Genomic DNA, 14,445 nt, shown 5'->3' with positions numbered 1-14,445 from the left:
AAAAGGGACAATTTATAAAATTGGTCGCGGAAACCAAAGAGTCCAAGCAATGTGCTGTTAATGTTAATTAACGCAGTACTTAATGAGTATAATGCGACGGAAACCTGAAAAATATCCATTCAATCGTTGGTTTATTCCGGTCAAGTAGCTTCTCTACAACAAAATAACAACAGCTCTAGACGGTAGCATGAATGAAACAAAATTTTCAAATAGGAGAGAGGTTTCGTAGTAGCGCCCTCGAGTGCTGCAAATGAAATAAAGCCACTCAACGCTGTATCATCTATCAATATGGTATCTGGAATAAAAGTGCCTCAGTTTTATTTGTCAACGATACAATGGTACTCAGTATGGAAGAGATATATTTATTTAAGCTATATAATAATATTCAATAATATTTCTGGGATTCGATTAAATAAATATGTACCTGTTTGAAACAAACAATGCACATAAATAAATAAAAATAGAATGTTTTCAACTTAAATATCTTTTATGAACAAAATCATTTTATCTCTAAATCTCTATCTGCAAATATTTAACTTTGCAGTTTAAAATATAAGATGGGTATGAATACGAACCGTGTTATCATACACTTGTTTTTATTTATTTATTAACTTCCAACACCTATAAACTTAATACTCATAAATAGGATACATTAGATTTTTACAAATACTAGTAAATATGACAGATAATTATAGGATAAATTGGCGCCAAGTTACAACAAATACCTAAGTCAACACAATTCATTTGAAAACATTCATTCAACAGATACAGACAGATAAACGTATAGGCGGACGCACAGCGAAATCTTAGTAAGAAAGTCCCGTTCTATCCTTTGGGTACGCTCTAAAAAACACTGCACAAAGCAATAAAAATCTTATTTAGTAATTGCTTAAGAATTTTGAGAAGCGTGCAATTTATTTCTTCTCTGAACCAAATAAGTGATAATAAAAACAAACAGGCACATAGAATTTACCACCATTTACGTAAAATAAATCGCATTATTAAAAGTGTCGGCAATGATTCGTAGAAAGCTATCATATCTGCGGGAAAATCTCATTTCCCTCTGCAGAAAAATGGACGGCGTCTCGCGTGTTACGATGAATTTGGGACAAGGAGGTACTGCAAACTTAAAACATTTTATTTTGGAGTCATACTAATAAAGCGCAGTATATTTTTCGCATTTAAACTTTTCGCGGAGATATTTTATGATGCTTAATTTAATAATATAAAGACTTAAACGTCGAGTTTTGATCAATAGGTATATGTTTCTTAATGAACCCTAGCCAGTTTAACATTCATAAAAATCGTAGGTGCTGTTTCTGAGATTCAGTTTATATTATATACAATAATTGCTTTTCCTCTTAGCTAAAATAATCTCATTAAGAAGAAATGTCTCTTTAAAATGTTTAACTATGAAAATCTAGACACAGCTAGTTAATAATTCGGCGTGATACTGAATCTGCGGTAACAGGATTAAATATGCTCACGTCAAAATTTTGTAACCAACTTTTTAAAGGTTGTTTACATACCCTGTATTTTATAGGAATAAAGATTATTTAATTCATCAATCATTGTAAAAATTTTATGACTGTTATGTATAAAAAAATCAACAATCTTTAATATTGCACTTAAAATAGTGTTATCATAAATAACAATGACGATGTCGTGAGAAACTTCAGTAATAAAAAAAAATCATATACCCCATATCTGTATGATTAACATTTGATTCAAAATCTAAAAAAGTTTCAGTGTTACAATTCTCAAAGGTAACAATTTAATTGATAGGGACGGATTAGTCACTACATTTTCGTGCACTGAAGATTTTAAACATTTAGCCAAGTTGACATGATGGAGCACATAATATGTAAACGCAGCCTAAGCAAAGTATCTCTGTCATAACTCCCATTCATTGTACTAATTATGTAAGAAGCGCGGTGTCCCAGCTTATGTAAATTATGCTTAGGTCGCTTATCTCGTTTAACCTCCCCGGCCTCTGTAATTATGACTGTAGGACTGATAATTGTGCCGGGATTTGGCCGTACCTTTTAGAGTTTTTTGTACTTACTTTCATAAAATCTTTTAATGGTCCTTACCTAACAATTCCCACAGTGCTAATGGTAAAGCTTTTGTTGGGAGCGACTTTTTCTAATGGATTTTTGGAAGTACTTGATGCTTGTTAAATCTCTTTGTATGTTGCTGCTCGCTAACATTCTTAATACTTTTAATACATGAAATAAAATGGGATGTTGTCTAATTTGTATGTACATAAAAATAATAATAATAAGGTATAAATGCTCGGATATTCCGCTAGTCCCTCACATAATCGCCCTAGGCTGCGACCGTCTGGTTTCTCCCCCGGTGTTTACATACCACCGTAAGGCGAGGCAATATACAGCATACAAAAAAAAACATAAGCAACCAGAAATAACATAACTTGACCGACAAGGGTATTTAAAATCATTTCACAGGTATATTGAATAAGAAACATTATGTTTTTCTAGATATTGGACGTTCAAATATATTTGTTGATTGTATGTTTTTCTGTAAAGAAGATACATAAATCTAGCTATATAAATCAGATGCTTCAGTTCGGTATAAAAATACACTATTTAGTTAATATAAATTTCAGTTTTTTTTTATGAAAGTGTACTTTAAACTGTCTTACATTTTTATACGAATTCAAATGAAAACCGTGCATCTTAAAATGTAACGTGAAGGGCTCTACATCACGCTCGCAATTTTTCTCATGACAAACACTTTTGAAAAACATCTACCGTTGCTCAAGTTGCTGAGTCAAGGTTTATATTATGTTCATAATTTGTTGTCCTTATATCATACGAAGATAGAATGTAAACTGCTTCCACTAAATAATCGAAGACTGTCCTTACTTTGTATCGTATCTCATTAAGTTTAGAAAACGAATAATACACCCAATTGATTCCTTTTGAGTTGAGAGTTCCATTGCCACTTATCTTTATCGTATCTCGTAAAGATTTTGTATTTTAGACGTTTTCATTAGTCCTTATAACAAATTAATTCAGAATCTTGTACAATAAAGTTATCACTTTCAGAAGGTTTCAGACAAATGTCACATAATTTTATAACCTAATGTGTCTATATGTGCAAAATATCCAATAAAATGATCGTAAAAATGACCATTATTGGAGTTTGTTCATATTAATAAATATCAGAATCAAGAAAATTTGGTTTATTGTAGGTATGTCAACCACTACATGTTAAGAAAAGTTACATTCTCTTTACAAAAGACGTGGGTATTAGCTAGTTTACGAAACATGTCTAAAATGGTGTTTGCATGGGCGTATACGTTGATCATATACCAACAACTTAAAATCCCTGGCGAGTACTTTGCCTGCGGCGTAATGGACAAGCGTAGTCCCTGACGTGGCGCAATGTAGAACATGTGACCCATTTGCTTTTCCCTCAGCGACGTAGATACAGGACACGATGCGTTTTAATATTCTAAAATTCTGAACATTATTTGTCATGACTGCATAAGGCGGAGATATAAATTGCAAGTTGAGAACATTATCAAATTTTTGAACAAAATCAAGAGCGATATCACATTCAAATTATAATGATTTATTTTCAATCTAAAATCAATTTTCTATATAGATATAGAAATATACAAGAATAAAGTTTCGCTAATAAATAAAAACCTTTCAGTACTTTGTAACAAGGCTTTTCAACCTTGGAATTTTAAATCGATATTATCGGGACCTCCCAATGTTTTAAGTTCCTTTAAACTGTTATACGTAGGTCAAAGATATCATAATTCTTAATCCACCTATGACCTAAATATTTTACGAGTCACGTCACATCACAGTTGGTCGAACCAATCTTTACCACCATATGTTACCCATTTATCCAAAGGGTAAAATGGGATCCCATTGCTAAGACTTGCCAGTCTGTCTCTCAGTCAGTCCGTCGGTCTGGCACACGCTGTATCTCATGAACTGTGATAATCAGACAGTTGAAATTTTCAGAGATGATGTATTTGTGTTGCCGCTTTAACAACAAACAATAAATAGACGATTTTATGCGTCACATATAATAAATCCTTAGGTAGGTATACCAATAATGTCACGATCCATATCAGAGAGATTAAATTCAACGAACCCGTAGATGGACAGTTTTACGGCTATTTTAACAGGATTTATTTAGGCAGGATTGGATATTAACGAGAAGATTAGTGTTGATAATCCGCGACTCTCGCTTCTCTTTATCACAGTATACATGCAGTTTTTTAGTCGAATTAAGGGTGATTTATTCATCGCTTTGCAGTTAAATGCGAAAACTTAAAACTTAAGTGACAGATAGTCCTGGTAGAGACAATTTTGCTATCCCTTAGAACAATGTACAATTTCGTCACTGTGTAAATGTTATCAATATAGGTATGTACAGCATACAACGTTGTTATTGTGTTGTTACAATGCAAATATTTAAACCCGGAATTGGCATTGGATAGCAGGTAACAGTGATAAGACAGAATTGAATTACTACCACAGGGCTATTCTATAGTTTATTGCACAAATCTTTATTTATTATAATATCATGAGAAAAATATTCAATACACGGTAACAAAATCCCCATTATTAACAATACTTCTCCGTTCCAATTATAATCCTAATAATTGCTATTGAACGTATTTTCCTCTTGGCTCATATTTCAACGCTAATTAAGAGTAATAATTCAAAACTGCCATTAATATGACATTTATGAGTATTTATCGATATTTCAGAATGAGGACGGTTATTTTATCTTGATCCAAAATGATGTACATACATATATACACATAATTTTTCTTAAGTTTATTTTATCTGAAATAAATCTTTTCTCTTTTAATTACTTCGGTCCGATTTTGATTTTTTTCACACTAGATTACCGTTTAATACAAGGAAAACAACGAGTATATAGGTATATAATAATATCATTGTATACGATTATCAAAAATGTAACTATATTTACTTATTAGTGTTTCTATATGTACACGTATACATATTTTTAAGAAATTGGTTAGTTTCTTTTATTAAATGGAATTCCTTTCATTTGTAGAATATAGCGCCTACACGTCGATTAAATTGAATATTCCATAGTTACGAGTTTTTATCACGAGGCAACTTTCGTGTGAGCTTTTTGACAGTTGATAAGGGTCCCTTTATTAATTTTGTTATAATTTCACAGACATTTAACAGACATGGCCACAATGAAAATTAATAAATGTCATAAAATTTATAGGGGACAATGTTATCATAATCATAGATACATGTACAACATGGTCACAATATGAACGTATGTCTATGATCATACGAGTATACTAAAATCTGTACGCAAAAGAAAAACAAAAAAGATTTTTTACAGAAACTGAAAAAAGGGAGCAACGTAACAATACATTTTTACAAACTAGGTCTTTAAGGACAAAGAACGATAATATTCGCAGTTACAAACTCAATAGAGGTTCGGGTAATGAGAACTCGCTGCGATTACCGACGTTATTGTTCCCAATGAAAATAATTGTTACGACATGATTTATTGTTCGTGCTATAATTATTCTATAGAATAACACGACAATAAAACCAATTCAACCTACTATATTATAACGACAAAAGATTGCTAATGAAAATGTTAATTATAACGTATTTATGAGTAATAAACAAATATAATGCGCTTTTTTTCGACTAATAATGATAAATGTGAGAGATGATACAATCGAATTTGTTTTATAATTTTGCTTCCATTATTCCTATCCAAATACCAGCTGTATTATGAATTTTCATCGGTTCTTCACGAATATTCATCTGAGAATTGAATAATACCTACCTTATTTAAGTTGAATGTACTTCGTTAATTGGTTAATTGTACACGAATTTCAAGTTGTATTTATATTGAAATTAGGTTTCCGATTCCTTAATAAATGTTGGAAACAAAATTAGTTGTGGAGTCCAGCAACCTTCAGTACGAATTGGACCAGCTCGCTCTGGGGGAGGTACCACACCCCCACAGAATATCGGCGTGAAATAGTAACATGTGCTACTGTGTTTCTTACAGTGATTGAAGGAGCCAAAAGGTCATAACTTCGCTTATTATTCCTTCCCTTTATTCTTCCTTTCTTCATCTCATACCTTAAAAAATGTTTGGTAAATTATACCATACCACAGTGGCGTAACTATACCGTTCGAGGCCCGTGGCAAATTCATCGGATGGGCCCCTCCCCCCAATTTAAAAAAAATGAACCAACAATAATAATATTTTTTTATTTTATAATACTTATTTATACACTTTTACTTGTAAGAGTACAATAATAAATCACTACGTTAAGTAGGTACATACAAACTTTATAATTATACTTAGGTACTTGATTTTCTAATAATTCACTTTAAAATAAAAATACCTAATTATAACCCTGGGTGTTTCAAAAGTAACGTGAATAGGCATCTTCTGGGTAAGCTCGCTCCATCGTAGACCACATCATAGCTTAGACATAATTGTGGTCAAGAGCAAGCCCATTTCAAATAAAAAAAAAAAAAAAAGTACAGTCAGCATCTTATTGATATGGGCACATAGAGTAGTCAAAATGATTTGAACAACAAAAAAAGCAATTTGATATACGCAGTCCGAATAATCATATTGTTAAAAGCACACAAGTTGTTCAAAATATAAAATGTTAATTATTAAAATTCCTTCCTTCGGACTTTCTGTTCAGCAAAAGTGGTAATGATATCATCAAAGTTCAAATTTCGGGCCATAGAATTTTCGATGGATAGAATAGCTAAGTTGCTTAACCTGTCTTGTCCCATAGAATTTCTTAAATAAGTTTTTATCAATTTCAGTTTTGAAAACGATCGCTCGGCACTAGCCGTAGTCACAGGAATGGTGAGAAATAATAGAAATGCAGTGGACACTTCAGGAAAGCTTGAAGATATAAAATGATTTTTTATTATTAATAAGTCAGCAAGTTCTCTTATAGAAGATGATGTTTCTATTTCGTGTCTAAAAGAGGATCGAAAACTGAGAATTTCCTTGCAAAACGAGATGGATATATCTTCTTTATATAGATGGACAAATGCTAAAGCCTTCTCCAACAAATCAGTATCGTTCAAATTTTGTAAAGTGGCAGGTTGCAAGACACTGAAATTGGAAACAATTTCATTCATTCCAAGGAAACGCGATCTCAGTTGATTAATGATTATGTCTAATACACGATAGAATACGTTTACTTTAAACAAGCTTTCAGGATCTTGGAGACGTTCATCCTCACAAATTTCATCAAAATGACGTTTCACTTTTCTCTGACGAGTTTTAGGAAATTCAGGGTTTATAGACCATTTCGTTGCAATACTATTTGCCTCCATTTTTAAATCTTCAAATTCATTTCGATACTTTTCAAGTTGTTCTAGACATACTTGTAAACGCTTTGAAGCATTTGAAAGATCGATGGCTTTAGACTGAAGTGCTTTAGAAGCCGCGTCTATAGTTTGCAAGACTTTGCAATGGAAAACTAACAACATAATAAAATTGTAGTTTTCTATCTTCTTCTTCAGCAAGATAGCTTCATTTCTCTCATCTGTTTTGGAATTTAATAAAATAGTTTTTGTAAGCGCTTTTTGAACATCAACAAACCGAACTTTTAAAGCAAACATGGCATCGAAGCGTCCTGCCCATCTAGTTGGATTCATTGTTTTTAATGTTACTGAATTTGATGATACCCGGGTCTCTCCTTTATTGTCAGATATAAAACTAGATAATATATTCCATCGTTTAATACTATGGCCAAAAAAATTATAAATTTGTTGCACAGTTTCGAATAATGTTTGTATTTCTATGACCTCTTTTACTGCATCATTTACCACCAAATTTAAATTATGAGCAGCACAATGGACATAAACTGCATTTGGCTCTATATCTCTTATGAGTTTTTGAACTCCGCCATAAGTGCCTTTCATGGTATTAGCTCCGTCGTACCCTTGTCCACGGCACTTATTGAGAGAAATACTTTTGTCATTTATGGATTTTATTATCTGCTTGGACATTGCTAAGGCAGTTTGATCCTTAACCTCATGAAATCCTAAAAATGACTCTTTAATTACAAGAGTCTTTGGAGTTCCATTTTCATCTTTCTCGATTATACAGTAACGGTAAAGTTCACACAATTGATCTGTTTTGGAAATATCTTGAGTAGTATCAAATAAAATGGAATAAAATGGTGCGGTTACTATTTCATTTACCAGAGCATTTTCCACTTTTTGAACCAGAACAGCAATGAGCTCATTTTGTATTTTTGGACTTAAGTATTTAATCTGGCCCTTAGGTTTGCTTAGCAACTCTTGTAAAATAGGATCGTATTTGGCTAATAACTCAACAATACTCAAAAAATTTCCTTTTGGACCTGAATCGTGGGCATATACCAGTTCTCTATGGCCACGAAAAGCTAAATTACAAGTTGAAAGTGTAAGAGTAACATCAAGGAGTCTAGTGAGTACCTGGCGCCAAAAATTTTTTTCTCTCTTGATAATGGACTCTTGCTCTTCATCTAGTGTTCCATGTAATTGCCACTGTCGATGTACAAAGCATGAATGCAAATGTTCTTTCGATGTCTCATGTCTTTCTATGGCTTCCACAATATGTTTCCAATCATCATAGCCTTCCATCCAAATATTTTGTATATTTTTAGATGCCCTACTTGTGAATAACCAACATGGTTCACAATATGCTTTTTGCAGCAATAGGGAATAGCACAGCCACGTACGTTCTAACTTTACGCCAGATTTAGAAATACTGTAATAATATCTATCCAAGAAAGATCTTTTGTTACTATCCCTTAAAAAGGAGCCTTTTGGTTTACAGGGTCCGTTTTCGATCACAAACCGTTTTATTTGATCATTGAGTTCTTTGAAGTTACCTTTATCAGTAACGTACGGTAAAGATTTTAATTTTTCTATATTTAAAAATAATTCGTTTGAAGATTTGCTCGTACCGGGTTGTGGTTGCTCTGAATCTAAATATTTACTGTTATCGGGCTCTGCGATATTACCACTTATGACGACATCATTTTCTGCCCTTCTGACGCACTGTTCATTTGATTGTTCTTCTATACTATCTTCATTCTTAAAGTACTGACTTATTTTAGGTAACTTTTTTTTTGTTTTGTTCTTCAGACTCCTTCTTTCGCTTTCTTTTTTCGCTTCCACTCTGATACTTTCTAAAACAACACCGTAAAAAGTTTGTAATAATACTATAGTTTTTATAAAATGAAAAATCTGATTGCTAAGAAATGCCAAAAAAGCGACCGTACAAATGTATGTAACGAAAGTCCACCAGTTTGTTCAATGCTTAATTCAAGCGTGCAATTTTATAATTATTGAAAGAACGATGAACATAGGTAAATAGTTTTGGTAGTTACGAAATATCAAAATAGTGATTTGTGCTTTTATAGGTAGATTAAAAATTAAAATGATTTTTATCTTATAAATTATTTTAAATATTAGAATAAAATTCTTACCGCGTAGACATAGTCAACCTATTTTCCCAATTGACTTATTAAATATATTCTCACTTGCAACAAACACCCAATTCTTACAATAATAAACAGCTAACTGCTTGAGAGCTTGCGTAATAATAGAATAGTGAACTCTTTCTTATATACAAACTTGAATCGGGGATTCCCCGAGAGCGTCAAATTGTCGGGACGCGTAGGTAAGTATACTCAAAGCGCTGTTGACCGAAACTTACAGCGGGAATTCCCCGAACATCCGCAGTAATACCAACACGCGTGGCATCGGATACGTTCTAAAACTGGGTTACAACTTTTTTTTTACAAATCCTTTGAATTTTTAATACATTTTTGAACTTGCTTATGCAACTCAGTAGGTAAAAAAAAATCAAAGACGAAACTTTTTTTACTAAACATGTATGATAAATAATAAATGCTGGGAGTTGGGGTTCTCCTCTGACCGGGGGCCCCTTCCAGCTGGGGGCCCGTGGCATTTTGCCGACTTGCCACCCTGTAGTTACGCCACTGCCATACCAGCGCCCATCCAGAGTTATAGATGCCTTGAAAATGTGCTGAGGTAATGGCAGTAGTTACCTGACTATGACAGATATATGATAATATGCTTCTATGATGACTATTTCATAAACAATACATAAAGTCTTTTCTAGTGTGTTAATTCTAACATAAAAATTGGGTTATTTCAAAATATTTTTTTCAGTTTTAGAGATCGAATACATGAGTGACTGAATTGACATACTTTATGTTATGGCATTTATACATATATTATAACATATTTTTGCGTTTGATAGCTATGTTATTGATTGTAGGACCTTTTCGATTGGTAAGATTTTGTAAAGATGAATTATTGTTCTATGATTTTTTAAGTAAAAACGTAAAAAAAAGTGACAACAAATTAATCCAACACAAACACGTATAAAATTTGTGTGAGTAATAATTTAACGATACTGTGATGATGGTATATGATGGATGGGATAAGGTTTAATAAAAGTAGAAAATCTTATTTATTCACTGTCCGTTCATAGCTCAAAAATCCATTCATTAATTCCAAACAACTGGAATAGGGTCAAAAGTCAACCAGAACTTGAAAAATTGAATGCAGACTAATTACCCCTTTATGATCAGCATTTCAAAGCGATGAATTTAAAAGCTCGCAGTTTCCCACTGAAAATTTTACTCACTAATTTACCCAACTAGTCATTAAAGTTATTTAATAGGAATATTACATTTTATAGAATCTTTTCAAATATCACGATCAGATTTTAAGTTCTACTTCATTTCCATTCCAGACTCTTCTACACAAAATACCGCTGACGCTATTTTAAATTGAGATTTTCCTTTTTATGTTTTATACTGCAGTTTCTGTTTTATAATTATATCCCAGTAAAACCTCATTTGAAAGTCCGCTTCAATGTAAATTATTTACTTTGCGAGATAAGATATACGACTATATTTTCGTATAATTTCTTAGTTACATTTCTGTTTCACAGACATTTGCTCAAATTTAATTAGTTAAAGTGAGGTTAAATATTCAACGAAAATTGTCCTAAATCAAAAGATTATCCAATACATCATGGAGTTCTTATAAATAAGTTATAGTTTACTAAAAGTTTAATTTCATAGTGTAATTTTTATTTGTTACCTGTGCATGTTTTAATTTTAAATTCGTACCAATAACACAATCAACTCAGTATATCTCAACAAAACTCGTTTGCTATTTCTAGTAAGCTAATCCCAACATTTTTCAGAATACCAATAGAGATCGTATCTGCGGATCCACTAAATTGTTGCGGCTCCGACACAGTACCCTCAATCTACACAGTTTTTTTCTGTTTTATTTTTGAAACCGGATCAAAACTCTGGCAGCAAAAATTGGAAGCAATCTCAGCGAACTGTATTTTCCATGCTTGATTTTAAAAATTTGAATCACGAACTGACATCTTGTTCGAACGACGATTGTAGTTATGCTGATTGGACCTATTTCATTTGCCGTTCAATAAATTATGCATAGAACTTTATATATACACAGTTGATCATTCGAAGAAGTATGAATAACTAATGTAGATATGTGTATTTTAGCAATTAGGTAAACTGATGCTATTTAGATAACCAATGTATTTTATATTATTATTAAAACAGGTTTTGATTAATATTATAGGTTAAGATTTTGACATTCCTTGGAAATCACTTATTTCTCGTTAAGTTTTAAATTGTTTTATTTTGCAAGTTGCTAAATCAATATTATTTTTTATTGCCAATAATTCTTATAATTCTAATGAAATAATTGTGGTAGTCTGAATTACATAGATTAGTTTTTTTATATTTTTATGATGTTGTTTATAGAAAAAAGCGATACAAGTTAGTTATTTTGCTATGCACTTTGAACTTGCATTCGTAACATTCCCATTCAGCCTCATTTGACAAAACAACATGCGAACTGTGATGCATTTAAATACAAACAACCTAGTTGTAGCAACAGCTATTCTGTCAAGTCACTGTCGGTACCTCTGCTTCCATCGTAAAAGGAAGCTATTCGCGGCGAAACAATGGAATATATCCTTTTTAGTGCCGAGAATAATGTTGCCTTACCGACATAAAGCGCTAGTTAAACATTTAAACGATGAGCTGTAAAGCAAGAGTACATATTAAACGCTTCATTTTAATTTCACGGTTTTTTCGACCGTTTTTGCATTCATTGGCCACCGGTTACTGTTTTTACCGTCAAATAAGTTAACAGTGAATTGTTATTTCACAGGCATCTTGAATGAATTTATTTGGTTAAATTTAAATACTATAATGCCCCGTTTACATTATTCCCATCAGTTCATCAATAGAATTCCCCGAAAATGCACCGTCCTTCCTGTCACTGGATTGGCAGTCTACGGAATAGTAACTAATCAACGTCAATCCTAAACAGAAAAAACGTAATTGAAAATAAAATTTCCGCACCAATCAATCAATCGTCGTAGTCAAAACGAACCAATTTAGTTACGTGTCACATTTCGCCTGCATACGATGTAAAACTAACAAAATGTTCTCAAACTAACATCCTCGTAATAGCAAAGGAAATGTGTTAAAATAATACTGGCTGAAGTTAGACTTAAATTGAATCTCACGTTCGCGGAATTGCACCGCAGCGCATCACCACCGTGTTGTGTGGCGTGCCTCTAACATTATGCATTGTAAACATTATATGTGCATAATCCAGTATATTTTTAGACTGATAATGTTCTACTTACAAGAATTTTATTAGTTGGGAATGTAAGTTGGTTAAGATGTAAATAACATTTAAGCTAATAACACAGTCATTTTTATACTAGAAGCGAGGGATCAGCATTAAATATTAAAATGGAGCAGGAATGAATAATTCTAAGCTCTTTTCCTGTAATAAATTGACAGGTATTTTATGTTCTTTGCTGGTAATCGTAGTCGTATTTTACTTAACCAAAATTGAAAATACGTTAAATTATTACGTATATGTTGTAAGATAATCGTTATATCTCACTTTAATTAAATAACTTAACTTTCATATTAATAACGTACAAACATATAAAAACGTTTGTGAGAAATGTTTGAAACATTCATCAGAAATGTACCTAAAATGAGTTTTAGGTCAAAATCTATGTGGTATCAATAAGATGTATTATTACTACTCATCTATTGATGCCTATTGGCTATTAAAATCTGATGTCTCTCTATATTACATATCTAAAGCACTGATAGCTAAAACCAAGTTTGTTTTCAAATGCAAAAATCTCTACGATATTCAAACAAAGTAATAGAGTTTGCGCCTCAGGTATAAATCACGGATGGCAAGAACAATTTATTGCCTCTGATATACGTTTAAATAACATGGCTTTATTACTTTTGTCACACTCAATATAATTCATGCTGAATATTTCACGAAATCGAGACAGTATTATGGCGCAATACGTCTGCAATAAAATTATATCTTCGAATCAAACAGCAATATTACGGTTATTAGGTTCGATTTATTACTTTCATCTGAGTAAACATTTTTATGGACAATTACAAGTATAAATAATACGTTATAGTATCAGGCGGAAATAAAAGCTCACGTCCGCTTTATCTTTTCGATCGGCTACTTATAAATTAATCAATTGAAATAATTAGATGTATTTAATTCTTCACAAAAATAGCAAACGTCGGTAGAATATTATTGTGAAATTCAATGTCTGATTTCTTAGCTTGGCCAGTGAGACACAGACACAGACAAACATTACATAACTATAATAATTATTATTTCATTACTAAAGTTACCAACAAAATTCGTTATTAGCAGTAAAAGCTTAAATTTCAGCAGCTTTCAAATATAATCGCAAAATGAGCACGCATCCGATAATTAGTTTTGATTAAAGGGAAAAACATTTTGTAATCACGTTTAAACAACCACATATCAAAACCCCAGCGGCGTACATATATTCGAAGTTGGATTTATGAGCACAACTCCCCCTGGGGCAGTCCTGATCGAACTTTACGAACGGCTTTTTCGCACAATTATTTATGAGTGTATTACATCTGGGATGCAGAGAAAGGTTAGGATCGTTTTTCTGTCTTAACTGTCTTGTGAATACTATACAAAAAAAAATAATTACATACGCAACATTTACTGCAGTACCTGAATGACTTTATTAGGTAAGAGTAGTAGTAGTTTAGTAGTACGAGTACAAAAGTAGAGTATAACTATATATAAATAATAACAGAATCTGCATTAAAATGTTTATAATATATGAAGTATACCACAATGAGAGGTGATGAGATCAGACAATCAACATGGTAAATTTATTGATCACCTTAACGCTTTTTTAGGATAACATGAGTATTTAGTCTGGCCATAAATACTGTTACACTTAATTATAAAAAAATATTACATTTGAATTTCGAATCTGTCATTTTTA

The 14,445-nt window shown here is 32.1% G+C and overlaps 1 protein-coding gene across 1 annotated transcript; it reads right to left on the bottom strand.

Annotated features, from left to right (window-relative positions):
* Positions 1-6,689: 6,689 nt before the first annotated feature.
* Positions 6,690-12,707, bottom strand: LOC119831492 (zinc finger MYM-type protein 1-like). The gene is made up of 3 exons (XM_038354919.1): positions 12,643-12,707; positions 9,970-10,106; positions 6,690-9,217 (listed from the first exon to the last, which is right to left on the bottom strand). The coding sequence occupies exons 1-3, from the start codon at positions 12,705-12,707 to the stop codon at positions 6,690-6,692; spliced, it is 2,730 nt and encodes a 909-aa protein (XP_038210847.1).
* Positions 12,708-14,445: the final 1,738 nt, after the last annotated feature.

This window comes from Zerene cesonia, chromosome 1, assembly GCF_012273895.1.
Source record: "Zerene cesonia ecotype Mississippi chromosome 1, Zerene_cesonia_1.1, whole genome shotgun sequence".
In the NCBI taxonomy this organism is placed as follows: domain Eukaryota; kingdom Metazoa; phylum Arthropoda; class Insecta; order Lepidoptera; family Pieridae; genus Zerene; species Zerene cesonia.
Note: the sequence above shows the minus strand (reverse complement) of the source record. Positions and strands in the feature narration are given on the sequence as shown.